At 34.0% G+C, this 26040-nt stretch overlaps 1 protein-coding gene across 2 annotated transcripts in view; it reads left to right on the top strand.

The window, feature by feature from the left end:
• The window catches only part of EYA4 (EYA transcriptional coactivator and phosphatase 4), a 292029-nt gene that overhangs the window by 202076 nt on the left and 63913 nt on the right, over positions 1 to 26040 (top strand). Inside the window, exons 5-11 of one of the 2 annotated variants that reach the window (XM_025382440.1) lie at positions 5188 to 5312; positions 6698 to 6766; positions 15514 to 15606; positions 20079 to 20145; positions 21360 to 21502; positions 21646 to 21789; positions 23816 to 23895. In XM_025382440.1, coding sequence (XP_025238225.1) covers positions 5188 to 5312; positions 6698 to 6766; positions 15514 to 15606; positions 20079 to 20145; positions 21360 to 21502; positions 21646 to 21789; positions 23816 to 23895 — 721 coding nt within the window. The remainder of the gene's footprint in view (positions 1 to 5187; positions 5313 to 6697; positions 6767 to 15513; positions 15607 to 20078; positions 20146 to 21359; positions 21503 to 21645; positions 21790 to 23815; positions 23896 to 26040) is intronic. The other variant, XM_025382441.1, reaches the window with a different exon arrangement.

A 26040-nucleotide genomic window follows, 5' to 3' on the forward strand; every position in this document is an offset into this window, starting at 1 on the left:
AATAAAGTTTCAGTGCCACAAAAGAAATAGCACTCAAATATAAAATTTTCTTTTTAATTCTCAGCAAGGCAATGTAATGTACTTCTATTGGAGGGTGCGCCCTTACAGATGGAGCAATGGTGAGCGCACACCTGGACAAGAGAGGAAAAGGGGTTCTTATCCCTGACACACGTAGCCCCTGCTGCTGTGTCTTTCCCCTATTGGCTAGGGTTAGATGGCTAAACTAATTCCGATTCGCTAATTTAAAGAGAGTGACAGGTTGAGTTGTCTGGTGGGAAAAAATGGTCATGCAGGGTGGAGAATGAGTCAGGGCGGAGGAGGTAGCAGGTAATTGGAATGAGTCAGGGTGGAATAGGTGATTGAAATGCGTCAGGGTGGAGCAGGTAATTGAAAAACGTTGCCTTATGAGGAATTTAAGTTTAAAAGTAGAAGGCAAAGAATTGAACATACTAACATATTGATTCTTTGAAAAGAAATTTAGAACTCATATCTAACAATACATATATATTTTATATATATTATATACATATATGTATTGATCTGTATATGACAGATGTATGTATGGCAGATATGTATATATTAATACCTATATATGGCATATAGACATTTATATACCTTGTGTGTGTATCTTTTCCTATAAGTTACTTAATATATTCACATTAGTTTTAAAATCCTTATCTGCTAGTTTCAACACTTGGGTCATATACAGGTCTGCTTTTATTTACTGTGTTTTCTGTCCACTAGGAGTCATATTTTTCTGCGTTTTGTTAGGTCACAAAATATTTATAATGTTCTGAACATTATATACAATAAATCAATAGAGATTGAAGCATAATATTTCTTTTGTGTTTTATTTCCCCAAAAAGTGGTAGTTCTTTCCTCTGGCAGTTAAGGTGAGGATCTGTTCATTGAGACCCTTCCTAAAGTTGTTGAACTTAACTGGAGCTGGACTGTGATTAGCCCAACTTCCATCCCTCTGAAAAATCACTGCTTTGATATTTCAATATTTGAACTAGAGAGGCATTGACTAAAGTTATAATGTTTTAGTTAATATTTTTATTTAGTACTGGCAAGGTCCTTATACATGTAACTTTGGTAAATTCACTCATTAGTTCTAGTAGTTTGGGGATTTGGGGGATGAATGTCCCAGAATTTTTTCTATAAACCATTAAATCATTTGTGAATTAAAGTTTCTTCTTTCTAAACTTTGCTTATTTTATTTCTTTATTTTTGTCTGGTATTGGCTAAGATTGCTAGTAGAATATTGTGGTGAAGTAGGAAAAGAAGATGTCTTTGACTTGCTACCGAAATAATTCAGTATTTCATCATTGAATATGATATAAGCTATAGATTTTTCAAGAATGCTTTTATCAGATGGAGGAAAAACACTTCTTTTCTTAGTTTGCCAAGAGTTTGTATCATGAATGGATGATGAATATTGTCAAATTTTTTTTGCACTCATGGAAATAATATTATGTTAATATATTGAATTACATTGATTTCCACATGTGAAATCAGCTTTACATTACTGGCATAAAGCACACTTGGTCATGATTTTTTTCTGTTGCTGGGTTTGATTTGAGAATATTTTAAATATTTTCTCATCTATGTTTATAAAAATTATACATCCATATTTTCTTTTCTTAAAATTGTTCTTTTCTGGTTTTGGGGTCAGGGTAATTCTCGTCTCCTACTATGGAATGAAAAGTGTTTCCTTCTATTTTTTCTGAAAGAATTTGTAAAAAAAAATTGTTTTTTAAATTTTTTTTAAATAATAGTAGCAAAAAAGTTTGCTAGTATTTATTAATTGAACCATATGACCCTGGAGGTTTTTTTGATAAATATTTAATCATGAATTCAGTTTTTTAATCAATGCAGGACTATTTACATTTTCTATTTTAATTAGGTCAAATTTTATAAATGTATCTTTCAGGAAATTCACTGATTTTGTGTGTCTTTGAATTAATTGGCATAGTATTGTTTATAATACTTCCTTATTACCCTTTTAAAATCATCAGTATCTCTCATGATCATCTTTTGAATATGTAAATTTTCTCTATTGTTCACAAATTTTGTTTCAATTATTTCTACTCTTTATTGTTTCCTTCTACTTACCTTCTGTTTAATTTCCTTTTCTTCCTCTAGTTTCTTAAAGTGGTCACAGATTTTAAATCCTTCTTTTCTAATATAACCATTTAAAGATATAAACTTCTCATTAATCACTACCTTATTTGCATACCACAGTTTGATTTGATATCTTTTCATCATCATTTTGTTCTAAATATTTATTATATTTACTTGTATTTTTTTTTTCTTTGGTTCACAAATTATTTAGAAGTGCAGTGTTTAATTTTCAAATGTTGGGGATTTTTTTATATATCTTATTACCATTGCTTTCTAAATTAATTCATTGTGATCAGATACCATACCCTGTAACATTTCAACTTTAAAATCTATCAATATTTACTTTATAGCCCAGCTATAGCCCAGGTCTATCCTTTTGGTAGATGTTCCATGTGCACTTGAAAATAGTGTGCATTTTATCATTACTGGGTATTAGTGTCCTGAAACTGTCAATTAGGTCACATTGGTGTTAATGCTTTCCAAATCTTATGTGTATATTTTTTAAAATTTATTTTTGTCTACTTTTCTTCTGTTGGTTGCTGTGAAAAGTGTGTCATAAAAGCTCCAACTATGATCATAGACTTATCTGTTTCTTCCTTTAATTCTGTCAGTTTTTGCATCATGTATTCTGTAACTCTGCTTGTAGGCACATGTTATGTCTTCTTGAATAATTTATTGTTTTTCATCATTTTCCAATTCTTTTCTTTATATTTGCTAATAGTCTTCATCTTGAGGCCCGTTTTATGTGATGTAATATTAGCTTGAACATCTTTCTTATGTTAATTATCTGCGTGGTATGTCATTTTCCATTCTTTGACCCTCCACCTATTTGGGCCTTAATCACTTTTCAGGTTCCCAGGATGCAGATGCTGAAGTATTTCCTGCAGGAGTTTATTTGGGTTGTGCTCTCAGTATTAGTTCCTTTTGAGGGGCATGAAAGAAGCAGGGCTGGATTAAGAGACGTTGATCTGTAGTACCGTTGCAACAGAGGTCTCAGCTAGTCTTATGAGACTATGGTGACCCTTAGGGTAAGAGGGAATAGTCATTTTACCCCTCCATTGACCAGTCAGTAGATGAGGGCTGCCCTCAGAAAGAGTGTGCTTTTGGGCACAGTGACCTTCTTTAGTTGAGGGCAAGTTTTGGGAAGGAACTAATTGAAAGCTGCCAGTTGGTAACACTCTGAGCAGCTATGGGAATGAGTTCTTCAGGATGTCTGGGCAGTGTACTATAGTAGCACAATATGCTGATATTTAAAGTGCTTCTCTTGTAGATCCTCCATAGTTAGGTCTTGGTTGTATAATCTAATCTGACCATAGTTGGCTGTTCATTGGAGTGTTTAGTTCATTGATATTTAGTGTAATCATCAATGTGTTTGAGTTCGAGTGTGCCATCTTGCTTTGTGTTTTCCATTTTTTCATATATATTCTTTGTTTCCTTCCCTTTTTTTGGCTTCTTAGGGTTAATCGAATTCTTTAAAATGCTATTTTAATCGTTCTGTTGGCTTTTTGTTATACCTGATGGTATTTTTCTTAACATTTAACGCTACGGATTACTGCATGTACCCTAAACTTAACCTCTTATCCAAATTTAATATAACACCTCATGCCAAATGAAAGAACCTCGAAAAATATAATTTCACCTCACTTTTTGCTATTGTTGTCACATATTACATCGATATTAAAGTCCATGTATATAATGCAATTATTTTGGCTTCAATAGGCTGTCTTTCATGAATTAAGAGAAAAATAAAAGATAATCTCTTATCTTTACCTATATATTTACATTTATGTTATTCTGAATTCTTTCCTGTAGGTTTGAGTTTTCAAAAGTCTGGTATCTTTTCTTTGATCTGAAGGTCTTCCTTTAGTATTTGTTATAGTTCAGGTTGTTGGTGAGAAATTCTCTCAACTTTTATTTATCTTGTATGTTTCTCTCTTTCATGAAAGCATGTGTAGCTTCTTTGGGCTACTGCACAGTTCTTTTTCCTGGTTTCGTTTTCTTTTTTTCTTTTTCCTTTTTTTTTTTTTTTTTTTTTTTTTTTTTCGTGATGGAGTCTGGCTGGAGTGCAGTGGCGCGATCTCCGCTCACTGCAAGCTCCGCCTCCCGGGTTCACGCCATTCTTGTGCCTCAGCCTCTGGAGTAGCTGGGACGACAGGCGCCTGCCACCAAGCCCGGCTAATTTTTTTTTCATATTTTTAGTAGAGACGGGGTTTCACCGTGTTAGCCAGGATGGTCTAGATTTCCTAACCTCGTGATGTACCCGCCTCGGCCTTCCTAAATGCTGGGATTACAGGCATGAGCCCCCGCGCCCGGCCTCTAGTTTCTTTTTCAAAAGATGGTCAGCCCTTCAAGAATCACAGTTTTATTTTATCCCAATTGTAGCACAATCCCTGGAGCAAACATAAGTCAAAGCCCTATTCCTGAATTTATACCAAAAGTGTTACAAAACCAGCTCTCAGGACTTGGGCTCATTTTTTGGCTCCCTGGGTCAACAAGGTCAGCTGGAAGCTTCCGTTTAATTTTGAGTTCACACTTTATTTCTAGCTACTGATTTCTTCATTATTGGTGGCAGGGATTGCCAAATTTGGGGAATTAAACATTTTCAGCTCTCTAGTGTGTAGCTAAGGTGATCAGTTTAGGAGGGTGGGTATGTATATCAGCTTAAATTGCCAAGATGACAGAATTTGCATTTTTTCTTACAGTATTGTATGGAACAGTCATAGGATTATTTTTTGTTATTTCTATATGTTAGTAATAACATAAAATGTTTTATTTTTATGTTAGTAATGTGTTTTCCATATTATGTTATAATATGTTATATTATTACAAACAGGTTATGAGGCTTAACTTACTACGGAAGCTTTTCTTATTTATTTATGCATTTGTTTGTTTGTATGTATGTTTGCTTCTAATGAACTGGCATGTTCATCTGGTTGACTAAGTCTTAGATACTGGTTTTAATTATTACCATGAGATCACGTGGTCAATAGAATAATATTTGTAGTCTATTAAAAAATAACTGCTGCAATTTCAACTCTTCTCCACTGCTTACTGCTCTACCAGGTCTATGGACATGCAGGACCTAGCAAGTCCTCATACTCTTGTTGGAGGTGGTGATACTCCAGGTAGCTCCAAACTGGAAAAATCTAATCTCAGCAGCACATCGGTTACTACAAATGGGACAGGAGGTAAGTGTACTACCCTGAAGATACCAGAATCATATTTCAATGTTTGCTTTAATTTTACTTCTTAGGGATCTGCTAATAAACAAATATCTTCTTATCAATAACACAAATCAACATTATATCCTAGGTATATATAATTAATATTGATTGTTTTGATGATTTTCTTGAAATTTTTGCTCCTCCTCTATAGCTGGGAACTTTCACAGAGAATAGATAGCATTGAGCAACATGTCAAGGGCCTTGAGCAAGGCTTTCTTTTTGTATTTGCCCTTATAAATATTCCACAAAATTTAGAAATTGAGGTCACAGGATTTCCACCCTGGTGTTAGCAAAAATTTCTATATGTGTTGTGTGTGTACACACACAACTTTTTGGTTTTGTTTTGAATTATAAAGAAAGGTTACCTCAACGTTTTTCTTAAAAATGTTTTTTCTTATAAGTGCTTTATAAAAAAAAAAAACACATGATTTTGGAAATACAAAAATACTAATATCTGCTGCATTTTCTTTTCAAACAGAATAACACCTAACATTTATTTAAAAAGGAATTGCTTTTTTTTTTCAGATAATTTCTCATTCTATTAGCCTGTAATTATGCCACAGCATATGGCAACAATAATAGCTATTACTTCAGATATTCTGCTTTATTATTTTTATAAAATATATTCAACCTGTCAGAAAATGTGATCCAATTTTTGTATCAGAATGTGTATTTATAGAGAGATTATGTACACACTTATATATAGACTGTATTTTAAATTATTCACAATTTGAAATTTTGTAGATCTATCTAGCCAATAAATTTAGAATTATATGACATTTAATTTGTAAAAACTGTATTGTCAGATATTAGCATTTGCCACATCATATTTTCTTTTAAATTTTAAATAAATATCTATGAAATGGATACACCTCTTCCTATTTCTTTTAGAATAACGATGCCATCTAAAATTTTCTTTGTAAGGTTGTGTGCATTGCAACTTACCTGTATTTAATAATGTTTTACACCAATTCCCTTGTAGATTAACATTTTCCTTGTTTATGATGTTTATTTGTCTCTAAACATGCATCTGTAATTTCATCTAATTATGCAGTTGCAAATGTATAGAATATTTAGTGATGAAAACTGGAGGAAGGTACATTTAAACCTTAAATTGGGTACAAATAATAAAATTTAAAAACTCAAGCACTCTAGAACCAGACTGGTGAAGTTCACTAATCATCATATGCATATATTTGAACTGAAACAAACCTGATAAACTAAAATGTTAAAGTCATACAGTACAGTTACAATTTTGGCTAAAAGTTCAGAAACCAGTGCGAGCATTGAAGATTATTCATATCAGCAGGCATTCAGACAATGAACTTTTATGCTGTTCCTGTTCTTAGGGGACAACATGACTGTTTTAAACACAGCAGACTGGTTGCTGAGTTGCAACACCCCCTCTTCTGCAACAAGTATGAGAGATGCTGGTACACTGCATGTGTTTGGGTGTGTGGATTTGCCCCTCTGGATTGCTGTTTGTTGCCATGTCTATGTTTGCATCTCTTTTCTGTGTTCAGTACTGAAAAAGGAAAAATGAACACGCCTTTTAGTTGTTTATTGACAGCAGTTGGTTATGATTTTTTATCAATTTGTATTCTTAGATTTTTTTTAGGTCAGTAGTATTCTTTTCTTAAATGTTTCATAATTTCACCTAAATGATGCATATATTAGTTTTCTCACTATTTATCAGTTTTATTACATGATTAATTTTGCCCAACAACTGCCATGTCAAATAGAGCGACTGAAGCAGAGTGGCCATGCATACAAACTTAATCACCTTCGTAATCCATAGACGTTCATAATTTAAATTAAATTCTTTTTTTTTTTTTTTTTTTTTTTTTGAGACGGAGTCTCGCTCTGCCGCCCAGGCTGGAGTGCAGTGGCCGGATCTCAGCTCACTGCAAGCTCCGCCTCCCGGGTTCACGCCATTCTCCTGCCTCAGCCTCCCGAGTAGCTGGGACTACAGGCGCCCGCCACTGCGCCCGGCTAGTTTTTTGTATTTTTTAGTAGAGACGGGGTTTCACCGTGTTAGCCAGGATGGTCTTGATCTCCTGACCTTGTGATCCGCCCGTCTCGGCCTCCCAAAGTGCTGGGATTACAGGCTTGAGCCACCGCGCCCGGCCTAAATTAAATTCTTAATAAAGCAAAAGATATTTTCTACTCTACAGATTTTGAGAATTATTCCAATGTATATAAAGTAACATTAATAATCAGTATCCCCTCACCTTAAAAATTGTCAGTGGTGAAAGCTATACATTTAAAATTAGAAATTAATACTGGCTTTTAAATTTTTTTGTACTGTGGATATTAACTACATTCATACTTACACACATATTAACAAACTTTCTCTTAAATCAAATGCTAATATGCTAAAAAAATCAAATAAAACAAAGCCATCACATTTTTGTGGCACCACCCAGTTGTAGAATCAAAAAGGAGCTCATGCCTGTTGGAAATGTGTATCACAAACAAACAGTTAGAATAGGCACAGTTTGGCTGGACCTTGCTCTATCTCCGACTAAATTAGAGTATATGATCAGTGAAGAAAAAGTACTTCAATATGCTCATTATTTGTATTTGTATAGTTTTAGTTTTAATTTTTTCAATTTTATACTTAAATATACTTTTCATACTTAAAAATATGTTGCTAGAATTTAGATACTGTTAATTCTGTAGCAGGATCTTTTTTTGTGAAGGGCCAGACAGTAAATATTTTTAGCTTTGTAGGTCACATGTCTGTGTTTCAGCTGCTCAGCTCTGCCATCATAGTGCAAAAGCAACCATGGAAAATATGTAAATGAATAAGCGTGACTATGTTCCAGTAAAACCTTGTGAGCCCTAAAATTTAACTTTCATATAATTTTCATGTGTCATGAAATATTGTCATTTTGACAACATTTTAAACATTTAATATGTAAAAAAATGTTCTTAGCTTACTGGCTGTGGTCTGTTCTCAAATAGTGTTTAACACAAGCAACATTATAATAGTGAATATGTGCAATCAATAGTAATTTACCTCTAATCTCAACCAGAAACATTTTTCTAAGTGGTAAGCATCAAATTTTCCTGGTTCTTAATGTCAGTATTAAAACTCATGAGGCCATAGGAGAAAAACAAGGAGTTGTGTTGTCAGGGCCACCATGGATCTGGATCTTAGCACTACTCTTACTGGCTGTGTCACCTTTAACAAGTTACTTAAGCTCTCTGAGCTTCAATTCCTTTCTATAAAAGGATGATAATAGTACTTCTTGGCATGACTTTTGTCTTAGATAATGTATATAAATTGCTTAGCAATAAATTCAGTATATCATCCTTTCTTTAATTAGTAATGCAATAATAGGCAAAAGCTTTTTAAGGGAAATGAAAATATGCATTGTGTTAACAGACTCTCCATTTGGTCAGATAAATTTATTTGCATTTAGAAATGTGTAAACTGGGCTAAAGAAAGCAAACTTTTGGTAACAAAATGTTAAACTTTGATTATTAATAATATAGTCCTGGTAGCATATTATATGAAACTTTTAATGAATTTCAGTGACTTTTTTTTTTTTTTTTTGGAATGGAGTCTCACTCTGTCGCCCAGGCTGGAGTTCAGTGATCTCTGCTCACTGCAAGTTCCATCTCCCAGGTTCACCCCATTCTCCTGCTCAGCCTCCAGAGTAGCAGGGACTACAGGCACCCACCACCATGCCCAGCTAATTTCTTATATTTTTAGTAAAGATGGGGTTTCACCGTGTTAGCCAGGATGGTCTTGATCTCCTTGACCTCGTGATATGCCCACCTAAGCCTCCTGAAGTGCTGGGTTTACAGGCGTGAGCCACCGTGTCCGGCCGAATGTCAATGACTTTTTATGGTGGGCGTTTGTGACACAGACTAAGCATTTGTTGTGTGATCTCTCTATTAAGAATAAACTATTTTATTTTCAATTCTTGGTTTTTATTGTTGGAATTGTAGCACTTCATAAAATTATAATAAAACAAAACGCAAAAGAAAAGAACTAATTTGATAGCTTTTCAAGATCATTCCAATAACTTGAGATGTTCAAAAAGATTATTTCTTTCTTTCTTTATTTATTTAAGACAGAGTCTCACTCTGTCTACTAGGCTGGAGTGCAGTGGCGCCATCTCGGCTCACCGCAACTTCCGCCTCGCAGGTTCAAGTGATTCTCCTGCCTCAGCCTCCTGAGTAGCTGGGATTACAGACACACACCACCACGCCCACCAGGATAATTTTTGTACTTTACTTAGTAGAGGCTGGGTTTCACCATGTTGCCCAGGCTGGTCATGAACTCCTGACCTCAGGTGATCTGACTACCTAGGCCTCCCAAAGTGTTGGAATTACAGGCGTGGGCCACCACACCCGGCCTAATTTTTTTTAATTGACATAAGTTGGTAGTATCACCTTTAGATTTTATCATACTATATTGGTGCTCTTTAAGTATGTTGCAATATTCTTGAAAGTAATTTAAGGTGTTTCCCTACCTTAATCTTTATTATGTAATTACATCTGCAGATTTATATGGAATATAGATTTTCCTTTGATATTTTTAGCACTTGTAAAATTATTAAAGTGTAAAATATGAAGATAGCATAAATGCAAGCTTACCTTAGCAAATAAAGCAGAGGTCAGGCCTTGTGAGCTGTCTGCTCTCTGTTGTCGCTATTTAGCTCTGCTATTGTTGCACAAAAGCAGCCATACACAATACCTACACAAATTAACATGATTGTATTTAAATAACTTGACTTTTGAACACAGAATTTGAATTTCATTAAAATATTCATGTAACAAAATATTCTCCTTTTGATGTTTTTCAGTCATTTAAAAAGGTAAAAACCATTCTTAGCTTAAAACCATACAGAAACAGACCATGAGTCAGATTTGGCACAACTCCTGATATAGATCTATATGCGTATACATAAGTTATGTTGTACATATAAGAGTGCATGCCAATCATATGAACCTTTACTTCCAGATATAGGTAATTCCAGATTCTAATTTGCTTAAGGGTGTCAGGATTCGTGATGAACTACACTTTATATACAAAAATACTTAGATCTATTGGGAGGGCTAGGGCAGGATCTAAAAGAGTAAATTTTCACTTTCTCACTTAATTGAAGTGTATCAAGTTCCTATTATATGCCAAGTTCTATGCTAGGAAATGGGAACCCAGTGACCTAAAGAACACGATACCAGCCATCCAGGAACCAAAAGTCTAGCAGAGAGAAGCAGACATGAAAATAATGAATGCCATAATGTGTTCAAGGTGGATGAACAGTGGAGGGAGGGAATATTTGATTCTACATGGAGATTAAGAAATGACTTCAAAGGAAAGGTTTGGGGGAATAGAAATCAGACATTCTGATCAGCTTTATTTTTTTTTCTATATTTGAAAGCAATATAGAAAAGAATCTTCTAGAATTTTTACTGTAGAGACGATTGACTCACATGTAATGCATTAGTATTTATGCAGTAGAGCTACCTACTGCTGTGGGTCGGTTCTTTGTAGAGATTTTTTTTTAGAATAAAAGTCAGAAATGTCCTCATCAAATTATTTTACAAAATTAAATACTTTATGGGTAGTTAGGAATGAAAGACACTTGGTAATCATAGGTTTCTGAATGAATATATTGATTCAAACAAGCATAAATCATAGGCTATACTGATTATTAAAACCAGTAGGCGATACTTTTACTGCTTCCCTGCAGTGTTATAAATTGTAACTTTCCTGATCTAACTTTCTGAAATTCTTTGTAGAAACTAGGCTGTCAAAAGCCTGTGTATGTGCTTTTTGGGGTTCAGAAAGAAGTGTATGTGGAATTACATATATGTAGTTTTTTAAATGGACACCTTAAACTGGTGCACACACACCTTAATCTATGTTTAAACTACACTGATTTATGAAGATGAAATATAAGTTATGTGGGTTCCCTTTCGAGGATGAAGCCTGAATTGCAACAAATGAATATGAACTTTGAGTTATGATAATAAAACAGACTTTCTCTAAAAGTAATTAATCAACATTAATGTTGTACTTAAATTCTAAAGACAATTTAAGGGGACAAGAGTAAGAATGCTTTAAAAATAAGTGTATGGCAGTAGGGATGAAGGTTGGGATGTGAAGACAGGAAATCTATGACTTAGTAGCCATTACTGATACCTGACAATAATCATGTATGACCTTAATTCAGTCTATATGTAAGAACTATTTTTAAAGCTAAAAAAATGGAAAAGCCAATCATGTGTATTTATTTATTTTTACTATTTGGCTCTGTCAAAAACATCCAAGTTGCAAGTAGCTAACTAGTGGGGAGCTGGACCTGACAGTACAAGAATTTCTTAACAGTTCTGGACAAAGTGCTATAGAAAGTAATTTTATGCCACTTTTAGCAAAATGAGCTCTGACTGCCTTACTTTGAAGATATAGAATAATAATCCCACAAAACTTCTCAACCTAGGACATTAAAATATCATTGTTTCCTTTGAAATCGAAACATTTTGTGTGTAAGCTTGCATTTGGTTAAGAAATATGGTGCTTGTCTTCTGTAGAAGGATTTTGCTTCCATCTTATTGCGTGTAATGAATTTGGATGCTGTCCTGAAAATAAATTAAAAGCCCCGTTTAAACATCATGTTAATTTAAGAAAAACAAAATATAGCTTAAAAATACATTTGAACAGTCAAGGAATAGACACTGATAATTATTTGGAATAAGGATTTTTACAAGTTAATAGTAATAGGACTACTAATTTTTGTCTTACTAATGAACATGTCTTACTTATTAGTAATTTGTCTTACTAATGAACATTTTTCCAGTAGTGTCTTGCATATATTTAATGAAAAGCTAAGTTTCCTGCCACTAGAAAAGTATATCGTAGATGTAATTTAAAGTGCAGAAACAAAAGCAAGATAAAAGAAAACAGCTTACATTTCAAATGTATTTGTAGCTTCAGTGAAAATAACGTGTTTTCCAAGCTTTATCTATAATTATTTTATAATGTTTATACTAGTTAACTGTTACATAAATATCAAGATAATACTTCTTTGTATTCTAACATGTTTTAATAAATCAGCTAATAATATAAGGAGTGTCTATTCACTTCTCTATTTGAGCTTTCTGCTGCTGAAAAAATAGTTATTTCTTATTACCTAATATTACTGCTTTTTATTTAGAAAAATCAAACCAAAAAAACTTTGGGACTAACTTCGAGCTTTAGAGGTCCCTGTTGGTGCTCACTTAATGTGAGTGCAGTTTATTTTCTGTGACAGAATAAATGTTTTATTTCCACTTTTCCCTTTTGTTCTACCCTTACTTGCATAGAAAAAACAGTTCTACATTGACAGGCACCACTTCCCCCAAACGTTAGCATCCATTTTGTTGAATTATTACTTTAAAATTCAGGCATTTTAGTAAAGCTAACACATCGTGCTTTTTACTCCTCTCTTCATATACTTTCCCAGGGATGCCTTTTCTCAGTAAAATGAACCTCTTTGTCTGTCTTTGACTAAAGGCAAACCTTTAAAATTTTAATGAGAGATGTTTCCAGTATAACGAATTAGACCAAAAACTCGCTCTCTCCTTCCTCTTCTTTCTCCTTTTGACCTCCCTAAACTTTCAAATTAAAGAGATTATAATCAAAACCAATACTAAGCTTTTGAAATCAGTTCTAAGAGTTGAAATTCAAAGTAGCAAAACTAATCTTCATGTCTAGCTTCTAGACGAGTTTTGTTAGACACAGCTCTCATTCTACCACCTCCATTCACAAGTAAAATCTGTGCTACTATTACTATAATGAAGCTACTTTTGCAAATATTGTTCATAGCTTTAGATATGCATACATAGGAATTTCGCTGCAAGTAGAAGTCAGAAGCTCTGATAAACTGTTTCTTAGTTTTGCTGAAGGCTTTGGGCCATGCCTTTTTGTCATAAATGTTAGAAGTCAAATGTAAACATTGCATGAGATGGAGTAGCCTTTATACCCATCTAGATTATACTCTGCATTATCTTCATACAGACAAAAGGAATTCTTGATTAGCTAATGCTGCCTGAGAGGCAGTATGGTTTAGAGTTTGGATTCTGAACACGCACCACTTGGTCTCAAATTCTAGCTCGTACAAGCTTTGTGACTGGGGAAGTTATTTAACCATTTTGTGCCTCAGTTTCCTTATCTGAAAAATGAAGATGATGTTATTATCTACTGACTGTTGAGAGCAGTAAATCAGTTAATAGGTGTAAAGGGCAAGAGCAATGCCTGGAATGTATCAAGTGCCTTTTAAGGGTGTGCTGTTACTGTTACCTAATTTCAAATTTGCTACTTCTTGTTGTCTTTTAAAATATCCCATGGGGAAGAAATGGGAAACATGCCTTAGTATCCTATTCCGGTATTGTGCAGTTTTTATTTTTAATGAGGTATTTTTAATTATTCTATCTAGGAGATAACTGCATTCTCATTATGCTTTGGGCCTTTGAGAAGAGGCATTGTCATGAGCATAAGCCATTTTCATACCTGAAGGCAGCCTGATACGGTGGAAAGATCCTGCGTATTAGAGCTAAAAACCTGAGTTCAAATCTTAGCTCTACCATCTCCTGCACTGGAACTTATGCAGGCTCCCACTGCACTTCAGTTTTCTTGTCTATAAAATGGGTATAGTGATTTGTATTAATTAGGGTTGTTTTAAGGATTAGCTAAATGTACATCATGTAGCATGTAGTAAGCTCTCAATAAGTATTAGTTATATAGTAGTAAATAAAAAGGTGATAAGATGATTTTGTAATGATAGGTTTAGTGATTGATAAGGTATAACCATAATAGGGACTACTGTGCAAATTACTACTGAAAAGTTATAACCACTAATTTATTATTTATCATTATATAAATAATTAGACTATTCTTCAGATCATTGTTGCTATTGAAAGATAAGTCGAACTTGAATTTCCTGTTTTGCTAAGAAAAGCAATCCAAGTTTCTTTACTTTCTGTTTCCAACATTTACGTTTCTCCTCTGAATCTTCCAGCCGATCAAGTCATTAATAAATCATGCATACTAAATTAACACAGAGCTCACTGAGGGCCTGGTTAATTCTCTTCATGTGGAAAAGAGCATAATCGTTACCGCATGGTTTTCTATCAATTAATTGCTTTTCTAACAGAATAACATTACTGACTTGTGTGATTGGTGGGTACCCTATGACTGTTCTTTTTTTGCCGTTTGGCTAGACTTCAGCTTTCCTCTTTGTAATTTTCTGCTTGCTTCTAAGTTATTTAACTGTATGGTTCATGTCATTTATGACCAGGAAACACAAGAGGTGTTAAGTAGAAATAGCTTAGTTTATTTCCTTGCTGCTGTGATATATGTAGTAAAGCTTTGCCAACAAAGGGAAAATATGGTGTGACCAAATGGGTAAAACTTTATTATCACCCCCATCACCCTTATCGCATCTAATAATGATAATATTGTGTACTAGGCCACTTTGTTACCGAGAAATGATTTTGCCAAAATACACCACTGCCATGTAGAAATAACATATTAAAACAGTTTTCAAAAGATGTACTTGTTGCTGTATAAGTCATCTCTTTTTCTGTGCTTATCTCTATAACATATTAAAAATTGTTATACCATTAAAAATAAGAAGCCCAACACCTTATAGCTCATGAGTGTTTTTTAGAGCTTCATTGAGTGCTTCATTTTTCATTCATTGTGTGAATGAGCCCATGGTTTCTATACTTTTATATGTCTTCATTGTATTATTATGCAAACTTAAAAATGTCTTCCTGAGAAAAATAAAATATAAGCTAGTAAATTTCTCTGGTATAATTCTGATTAAATGTGCTGAAGACTGATGATGATTCCTTTTTTCCTATTGACTACGTGAGAGTGTGTTTAGGTGAATTAAAAATACAAATATGTGTACTGCTGTTTCACTTTTTAAGGTTGACTGCCTTTAAAAGCCAGATTTGAGAGAACTAGCTTGGCCAGATGATTTTAGATTAAATCCTCTAAATGCATGCCCCTTTAGATGCTAAATTAACAAACTCTCTTCATCAGCTTCTCAAGTTTTCTCTTGCATGCCCATGGTAGCTAGAAAAAATCACTAGTAGAACGGACAGAGTCTTTGACATAAATTTAGAAGTAAAACTCACATGTACTTATTCTTCTACATAGTGTCTCTTCTTGCAGTCAAAACAGAGCCCTTGAACAGCAGTGAAACCACAACCACGACTGGAGATGGAGCGCTTGACACTTTTACTGGGTCAGGTAAAGCCTTTAGCTCGTGTGTCCTTACGTACACATGGGGGTGCGTCCACATCCTCCTGCTTGGGAATAAGCAGCATAAGCATCCAAGCTCTTAGAACTTTGATCTTTATAAAGCTAGAAACAAGTTCTTATTTTTTTAAGAACTAATAGTCATAAGCAGTATGCATTGTTACAAATTATATTTAGAATAATGTTGCTTGATATTGTAGTTGACAGCAAAAGTTTCATGACTTTCTTATTACAGATAAGTACACTTAACTTCCTTCAAAATTATTTTATACAGTGCTTAATTAATTTAATAATTAAGTTGTAGTAGCTGACCTTGCTTCTTCAACTTATCCATTTGAATTACATAAAAACTACCTTCTGTTTAACATTCGAGATGTAAAACTATCCATTTGATTCCTTCTAAATAACCTTGTTTCCTCTCTGGGTTTAAAAAACTCCTCCTGTGTAAGCAGCTGAGTGACAAGTATTAAAGGTTAATGGGCTGCAGGAGAGCACATGCTGGTTGCATTAGAACCCAGCCTCTGAGAGTGCTCGTATGCTTCAAAGAGAACAATAGCATGTCTTTAAACATCAATCCCTTTAAAATATAAATACCTGATAACTCCCAGCTGGGCACAAAGGGCATGAATTAAGTTGATTCAATTAATTTTTTTTAAGTTGCAATATTTCTTTGGCTTATTATCTGGTGAAAGGATTTTTCTAACCTGAGGAGGAATGGGTACATCAGAAAGAACATTAAACGTAGGAATGTATCTGTGGTAACTGAATCTCGGTTCTGTTATTCTACTTTAATACATTTTACATTTTACATTTATCCATATTCTCATGTTATAAGGATTTTTTGTCAGTATGTATTATGTAAAAATAGTTGAGATATGTCTTAGAGTATTATGTCATTATAGCATATATTTGATTTTTACAGATGATCTAATTTCACTAGTTCACACCGATTAAAAGCAGTTGCCATATATTTACATAAATATTAGTACTCCAAGAAAGAAATACTAGTACATAAACTTTGCATAGAGACTCATGTGTACTAATACACATCTTTTCTAGCAGTTTACCTGCCCCTCGGGAGATAAATAGTTACCAGTTCTGTATTCTGTATTGCACACCTACCATAGGTTTTATAAACTTTCTGCAAAATAAATCTATATGAACAAATTTTTAAGGAAAGGAATGGAGTTATTAATTTATTGCTGACATACTTCAGTAGTATACTACAAGTTCATTGAAAGCTGAATGACAAAACTATAAAGTGTTAGCTCCAGAAGGAATTTCAGAGCTCTCTGATCCATTTTGTAGACAAGAAAAGTTAAAAGTGGTTAAGGCCATACAGTCAAGGCCTCACAGCTGGTCCGTGGTGTGAGTCTAGAACCATGTCCTTATGATCAGCCCCTGGGTCCTTTCTGTAATACCCCACCAGAAAATAGATGAAAAAAGAAATAGGTATGAACAATCATCCTGTCTGAAATTCACTCATATTATCTTTATAGATATTTTCCAAATTTTTAAAAGAATTATCTAGGGATGTGCTCTCCAATAAGGTAGCCACTAGCCATATGTAGTTATTAAAATTTGATAAAATTAAAAATTTTGTTTTTTATTTTCATTTTCACAGCAATAATGCAGTAAGTATATTTTCAATAATATTAATACATTTTGAAAATCATCAAGTATGACTAGAGGTGTTAAGTTCTCAATATTTTCAGCAACCAAAATTTAACTGAATTTTCAAGTTTAAACACATTTCAAGTGTTTAACAGCTGCATGTGGTTAGCAGCTACCATATTGGACAGCTCAGATACAGAACATTTCCAACTCTGTGGAAAGTTTTATTCCACAGCAGTGATCCAGGGCAGGGATTATCAACATCAGCACTGTGAAAGACTCGGGCTGATTATTTAGTGTGGGAAAGCTGTCCTCTGCACCGTAAGATGTTTGGCTGCATCTATCCCAGAATGCCAGCAACACTCCCCCAGATGCTTCTTTACTGAAGAAGCAACCAAAGATGTCTTACTAAAGACAACCAAGAATGTATCCAGACTGTTTAAATGTCCCCTGACAGGCAAAATTCTCACCCCCACCCACTTCTCATCCCATTGAGAGTCACCAATCTAAGATGGCATGATAATAAGAATGAAACCTTAAAATTGCTTTGACACCACCAGAGAAACTGACAGTAGACATTAAACATTTATTTAAATTAATTTTCAGGGCATTTTAAAAACAAGCTGATTTGCTTACTGTTGTATACAGAAATGATGGAATGTAATGAGTATATTGGGTAATGTTTATGATTAATCAAATGACAGTGGGGAATAAAACAAAGGTCTTTCAGGTTTGTACAAGATATTCCAGAAATCATTCCGGAAATGAGGTTGCCCTTTGTGAGAGCAGTCTTTACTTTGATCTGCATAATTTCCACTCACTTTAATCCAATTTTGTTGTTCTTTTCAGTTATCTGCAAATTTCTGAATTAGAACAAAATGTATGTATTTTAGTAAAGAAGCATAAACTTTCCTACGTGAACATCGTAGTTTTCTGAGTCTAAGGTTTTGTGTTCTATTTAGAAAATGAACATATAGACGTTAATAGAAAATTGTAAAGTTTAGTTGAGCCTTTATAGTGTTGTGAGTACATTATTCTAATGATGTTTAGTTTTATCATTAGAAGAAACATCCTGTATATTCAGAATTGAGTTCGTGTATATGGGTTTTTTCTGAAATGTGTGATTTTGATCTATGTCTTACTTATTAGAAGTTACTATAATGAATATTTATCTTCATTATTCAGTATCTCTTTGGAAAAGCCTTCTATTTCATAATATTCATCATAACTAGTTAGTATGGCCCAAATCTTGAGTGTACCAAGGAGAAATTCTGTAAAGAAGAGATGAAAGAATATGTAATTAAGCCTCATTTAACTATATTTCTGTTAGAGTATTTGGTATTGTGAATTGATAAATTAGAATGACTATCTTTGGAATAACACTATTATTATGAAATGTACATTTAATGCCCATTGTGTAGTAGAACAAAGAGTCTGTTTTCATTAAAATTTGAAAATTTTAAAACATTCTTTAAGTTTTAATAAATATGTAGAAAATTAATAGTTTATTGGTTCAATTTATTTTCGATACATGTCAAATTCAGTTAAGTTTGGATTGCTGAAAATATTTGGAAGTAACACCTTTAGTCAAATTTGATGATTTTCAAAATTGACTGATAATATTCTTAAAAATATACTTACTGTATTATTGCTATGAAAATGAAAATATTCTTTCCATATTCAGAGCTTATAGGCAAAATAGCATTTTAAACACATTAAATTTTGTGTGTTTGTGAAGCACATCACAAGGGTACTTGTGATATATATAGAAATATATCATGTTTCATAAAATAGTTAGCAACCTAAACCTATTTGTCACTTTTACAATTCTAAAAGTTTAGCTCCAGAATTATTATGAACAACTTAGAAAGGACATAGTACTTTGAAGTATAACTATGATTGATTAGACTAAACTAATTCCAGCACTGCATTGTGTACTGCTTTAATCTTTTTGAAAAGTGAATGAACAGCAGATGGCCCAATAAAGACACTCTGTGTGCTCACGCAGTGTGGATTGGCTCTAAGGGAACTGGCTCACACTTTAGAGTCCATATATTTGCAAAACATCTGTCTTAGTCAAGGCAGATAGTTAAAGGAAAGAGAAACTTCCAAGCTTTTGGATATATTCCAGTTTGAGGCTCCATGTTTGGATGAACTGTTAATAGGACCTGACTTTCACCTTTAAGTTCTTCTCAGAAAAGTATTATCTCTAATAGTTCAAAGTTTATTTGTAAATATAATTGCTACTGCATTTTGTGATTATGTTTTAAAGAAATCACCTGTGCTTTCTTTAATTATTACTGGAATGTTTTAGACTGCATTTTTAATTGTTCATCTGATGGGTAAAATGAGAGGAAATAGAATACAATCGTACTGTTAGAAAACGAAGTTTGGAACATCACACTCTTCTTATTTTGTATTGTATTTCAATTAGAACAAATATGGAAGAAGAGCGATATGTACATATTGCCATCATATTTGGCATCTTAAAATGTAAAGTTTGCAAACTTTAAAAATTTACTTTTATATTATGAAAGCTTAATTACCCTGTAATCAAAGATATTTATTCATAGCATATTAATATATAAGAGCATGCTAATGATTTGAGAAAATGGAGTGGAAGAGTGATAGAGGGAATGATTTGTGAGACAAATGTTTATATCATGCTTTTTGCACAAAACTCAAAGCAGTTTAATTAGGAGAAAGTGTTTAGGCAGCTGTTTCTTTTTAGAAAATGAATTTTTGGAAACGTGTTTAACACGGTAATTTCTTCAAATTTGTTATGTACACTCTAGTGAAATGTATTTATGAAGCAACCTTTGGTGCACTGGTATTTTTGTGTCTTACAGTAATTACAAGTAGTGGCTACAGCCCCAGATCAGCACATCAGTATTCCCCACAGCTGTATCCTTCCAAGTAAGTGGTCAGTAGATTCTTTCTGTTTCATTAGAAATTTTTTCCAGCATTATCTTTATTAATCTGTATTCGCACAATTTGACAAGTTTAAATTGGCAAACATTTATGTATATACTGTAATACATGTATTATATCCATGCTTGGATAGATTAAATATGTAGATAAATATCCTGTAGAAATTTGAAATAGAGACACCCACGTTTATCTTGATAATTCCCTTGAATATTTATATATACCTTGAGGAAAAATGTCAAGCTCAAATTAGAATACATTGCATTTTAATTCAAATTCAAAAATGCTGGCTGGTTAAAAAATCTAAAGAGATTACACTTTATCTAAATGTCAACACTTCATAATTAATTCCATCATTGAAATTATTTTGTTGGATTTCCAGTTCTAATAAACATACTTTTGGAGAACATGCTTTATTGTTTTTTATAACTAATATAGTCACTTTATTGAGGACAGTCGTAGATATTTCTTAAGTTTAACTATAATCGGTGTATATCTGAATTGGTTTGGAATCAGCCAGACGTGCCAAGATTGTGTATTGCTGATACATACACATTTAAATATAGTATGTTATTTTCTGCAGCATCTAGAATGTCTGCCTTTACATATATATAGACTGGAGGTTGGCTATCCAATGGAGAACATGATGTAAAATGTGGCATGATGAAAGGAATGATGTTCCTTTTTTTTTTTTTTTTTTTGGAAGCTTCCTGCCTTTCTTTTTCTTTTTTTAAATTTCCGATTCTTGGGAGCAAATTCTTAGTACGGCTTTTAAATAGACTTTCGTAGTCTTTGCATAGCATTAAGTCACTCATGGTGAGTGTGAATTTGCTAATAAGCATATTAATAAAGCTAGCGTGTGCTCCATTTTCCTCATCTACATACTAACTGGAGTGCGATTTCAGATATGAACAAGAATTATAGACCTGGAAGAGACACTAGGTATAATATCTAAATCAAATTTCTGCTTTTACAGATGTGGTATAGATGTAGGGAGTTTAAATCATTTGACTATGGTCACTAGACTGGCTTGTAGCAGAGCCTGAACTCCTGACATTCAGACTGTTGTTTTTTCCTATATTGTTAAAATTACGGATAAAGAGGATTACGTCCTGGATATTATAGGGTTTCACTGAATCTAGGCTGTCTAAATTAATACACAGTCTTTGTTGCCACAGTAATGCTATTTTTCTGATATTTAGGCCCTATCCACACATTCTTTCTACACCAGCAGCTCAAACAATGTCTGCATATGCAGGCCAGACTCAGTATTCGGGGATGCAGCAGCCAGCCGTCTACACAGCCTACTCACAGACAGGACAGCCCTACAGCCTGCCCACTTACGGTATTTCACATCTTCTATCTTCTTCTTTGGTTATAGGCAGGTGATCCTGCTGGCTGGTAGCTTTGTATTCTATTGTAGGTTACACTTTAGAAGGAAAATCATCTTACTAATTAAATGGCTTGCACAATCATTTTTCTGAACAGATTTGGGTGTGATGTTGCCAGCCATCAAGACAGAGAGTGGACTTTCCCAAACTCAGTCCCCGTTACAGAGTGGCTGCCTCAGTTACAGCCCAGGGTTTTCTACCCCACAGCCGGGCCAGACACCTTACTCTTACCAAATGCCGGGTAAGTAGCTACACATGAAACATGTTTTGGGAGAACTCATTCTTTGAGTGAGACTCACTGGCTTCAGACTAGGAATATCCGATCATGAAGACAGTTTTAAGCTTTATCACAGCTCACACAATTTCTAAAGAAAGATAACTAGACAGAAACATGATGGAATGGTTGAGTGTACCTCAGGAAACAGGACCTATACCAAACTTAAATACTTAAGTTTAAGCTGAGTAACATCAGCAGGAAACCAAGTCCAAGCAAAGCAACTTCCAAGCCAGACACCAGGTCAGCCACACGTTTGGCGTCTACTTAAGCGATTTAAAAGATCTGTAGCACAAACCAGTATTTTCTTTTCAGTATTCCTGAAGTATGTAGTGCTGTTTTGATTATACTTAAACTTGAATTAGCTCTTTTCTAAGTTCCATTCATTGACCAATTGAGGATTTTTTGTTCATTCCTAAAATTCCTCTCTCCTATTGATAATATATTGCTTAACAGGACTATTATATAATATTTACTTGCCAATCCTCCATAGAGGCATATAGGATCATTACATTTCTTTTAATTTTAGACTCCTATTAAAATTGTGTTTTATCTTTTTGTTGTTGTTCTTTGTTTTTTGTTTTTTTGATATGGAGTCTGGCTCTGTTGTCCAGGCTGGAGAGCAATGGCGCCATCTCAGCTAACTTTCAACTTCTGCCTCCCAGGTTCAAGCGATTCTCCTGCCTCAGCCTCCTGAGAGCTGGGATTACAGGTGTGCACCACTATGCCTGGCCAATTTTTGTATTTTTAGTAGAGACAGGGTTTCACCGTGTTGATCAGGCTGGTCTCAAACTCCTGATCTCAGGTGACCCACCCGCCATGGCCTCCCAAAGTGCTGGGATTACAGGCATGAGCCACCACGCCTAGCCATGTTGTATCTTAATGCAATAGTTGCCAAAAGAATTTTAGTGACATAGTAAAAACTTTAAAAGCTGGTTACTATCTGTCATTTTGTCTATACTGAAAATCACAAATTTGGGGCTATATTAACATATTTGAACCAACTGGTATGACATTCTGGTCAATTGATTCAAATAAAATAATTATTTAGATACATTTGGCTGGAATAGCAGTGCTCTTTTTTCCTAGAATGTAGGTCGAAACATATTTGAATGCATGCTGTAGCCTCAAAAATTCATACAGCTTCAGTTAGCCCTGTGACAGACAGTATTTTTATTTTTTTCACAAATACTTTCATATTGGCTATTCCAGGTCAGGTCAGTGGCATTGATTACATAACACATGACTAGTCAAAACACATTGATAAAACAAGTAATCAGCTACCTCAAGAGCCTTTCATTTTACTTTTTGACAAGCACATTCCATAAGGACTTTTTTTTTTTTAGGAAACCTATAATTGGCAGCTCACTTGTTTTTGCCGTGATTTGAGAAATCGTTAAATGTCAGACCTTGCAGTAAAGTTTTAGAAGGCCCTCAAACCCTAGATTTGTGTAGTATAAACAGTTCTCCCTTGAGTCTGAACCCTAATTCACAGCTATTTTTGTTCTAAAGAAAAGACAAAGGGAACAAAAGTACAGGGAGTTGCTAAATGGGGTTCTGTATGTTTATTTCCCACGCTAAAAACCCTGTACAAATGTTGAACTCAAGTGATTTTTTTTTTGTACGTAAATGCAGTTGATATGATTTGAAAGTTCCAGTAATTTCCTGGAGGCAGTCTTAGTCTGTGTAAGATTTTATCATTTGCGTACCCCTGCACTTCTAGACTCTTAACCCTTGAATGTTAGCCTCACTCCTTATGAAGACTGTTCCCATGTGCTTCTGTTTAGCTCAATAGATTCAACAGGAAAGGGTTTACCAGCTGTTACAAGAGCGAGAGAGCTAAGCCTATTTTCTGTATAAATGTCTCAACTTCAAATTTCACTGTCTTCATGACAAATTTCAAAGTGTTTCTCTTACAGAATTCTGCGAAATGAAATATTTTTATCATTTTACAAGGAATACTTTTAAAATGCAGTTTGTTTTTTACCTGTAGGTTCTAGTTTTGCACCGTCATCTACTATTTATGCAAATAATTCAGTTTCCAATTCAACGAATTTCAGTGGTTCACAACAGGTATAGTAGCTTTTTGTGTTTTTGCTTTTTATATGTATTTCAGATTTTTGAAGAGTACTCGGGTTGCCATATATGTGTGTACCCTCCCAGGATAAGGTTTCTTTATTTAAAAATTATTATAGCATTTCAGGATAGTAAAAAATTACCTATCTAGAATTCTTGGAATATGTATTATTCTGGCTATTTTAGATTTTTTGATTGTTAAACGTTTGTGTTTTAAACATTTATACTGTAGTTGTTTTAATCATTTGGCATGGAATTACAAAATGTATTGGATATTTTCTGTTATCTTAAAATACTACTAAAAACACTTTTATTTTTCTTGATAAAGCAGTTATTATAATGAATATTAATTGGTTGAATCAGTATTAATTGATTAAAATCAGTTATAGGATTATGCTACAGACTATATAACATTTTCAGTCCTAAAAAAGTGTCCTTTGTTACTAAACAAAATGCCTCAAAGACTACTGTTGGCTTTTAAATAATTTTTCTATTTTTTAGTTTTATGAATACTTTTAATGTTTGATTCCCACTTTCCTGACAGCTGCAACTTTTTGCTTTTGTCACTGTGCCTGCCTCTGGTAGTCTTTAGTCCTCATTCTAATTATGTTTTCTTAATATTTTTGTGAGTTTTAAAATCTAGCATGTTAGAACTATGCATGAAACAAGAGTGAATGTCCCTAAATGAGTGAATCAGCTTAGAGTGAGATGAATTAGTGATTTATGTTGACACTTCCAAATCTTTTGTCCATATTTTTTTCTTCTCAGCCACTTTCGAAGTAGCTGAGATTGAAGAGTGGCTGACTTCTGGTCTGGCAATGCAGTATTTTACTTTAGTATAATTGCTAGACATTTATGTATTCTAAAATGTGAGTTACTGTACAAGTGCTTACTTTTTAGATTTACTGAAGGAATTTTATCACTTTATTTAAGTTTTATTGATATAACAAAAGGCAGAAAGGAAATTTTGATCGTTAAAATAGTGTGGAATAATAATATTTTTGATAGGATTAAACTGTAATTTAGCATTAGTTAGAAAAACGATGTCTTAAAACACTAAACATCAGAATCAGTATATACATTTTATTTTTTTTAATTGAGAAATTTTTTGTAACTTGATTTTACACGTTTATTTATTGGTCCAACAAGCATTTATTGAGTACTTGCTATGTGTTAGATTTTTGGCTAGGGATTGAAGATTCAAAACTGGTAAGTCATTGTTCCCTGCTCTTTAGAAGGATTCAGTCCTCTGAAAGAAACAAATATGAAAATAAGATGGACAGAGAGTGAGATATAGTGAATATTATAACAGAAATATACACTAGGCAGAGTTGTACTATAAGGGAAAAACTACTCTGCCTCTATTTAGGAGGACTAAGAAAAGATTTTTAAAGGAAAAAAAAACATTTATTTAAAAACAGTTAATCATAAAACAGATCCGAAAATCTGTGAAGATTTAAATACAATGGATCACAATATAAAATGTAATCTGTATTTGGGACCATGGCCTGAGCACCAGTTTGTTGTTTTGGCTAATACCTATTGAGTGCCCATTAAGTGTTAGGAATTGGTCTGTATACTGGGGTACACGAAGGTGGGGCCGGAGTGGATCAGATATGATTCCTGCCTCATGGAGCTTACAGCCTACTGGGACAAACAGACAATAAACCAGTAAACACACAAATACAGATTTAGGAAGAGAACAGGGTCTGTTAAAATATCAACTGAAGTATAATTTTGAATAGGGGAGGTTTTATATAAGGCTTCTCTATGGAAACCACATTTAGGCCAAGACTTCTAAGAGTTAGGTGAAGGAGGGCAGTGGTGTTTCAGGCAAAGAAAGCAGCGTATACCAAATCCCCGATGGATGGAAGACTTGGTGTGTCACTGAACTTAAAAAAAAAAAAAAAAAGGGGGCGGAGCACGATGGCCGAATAGGAACAGCTCCAGTCTCCAACTCCCAGCGCGAGCGACACAGAAGACCGGTGATTTCTGCATTTTCAACTGAGGTACTGGGTTCATCTCACTGGGGAGTGCCGGACAATTGGTGCTGGTCACCTGCTGCAGCCCGACCAGCGAGAGCTGAAGCAGGGCAAGGCATCGCCTCACCTGGGAAGCGCAAGGGGGAAGGGAATCCCTTTT

The sequence above is a fragment of the Theropithecus gelada genome, chromosome 4, assembly GCF_003255815.1.
Source record: "Theropithecus gelada isolate Dixy chromosome 4, Tgel_1.0, whole genome shotgun sequence".
Taxonomy (NCBI): Eukaryota; Metazoa; Chordata; class Mammalia; order Primates; family Cercopithecidae; genus Theropithecus; species Theropithecus gelada.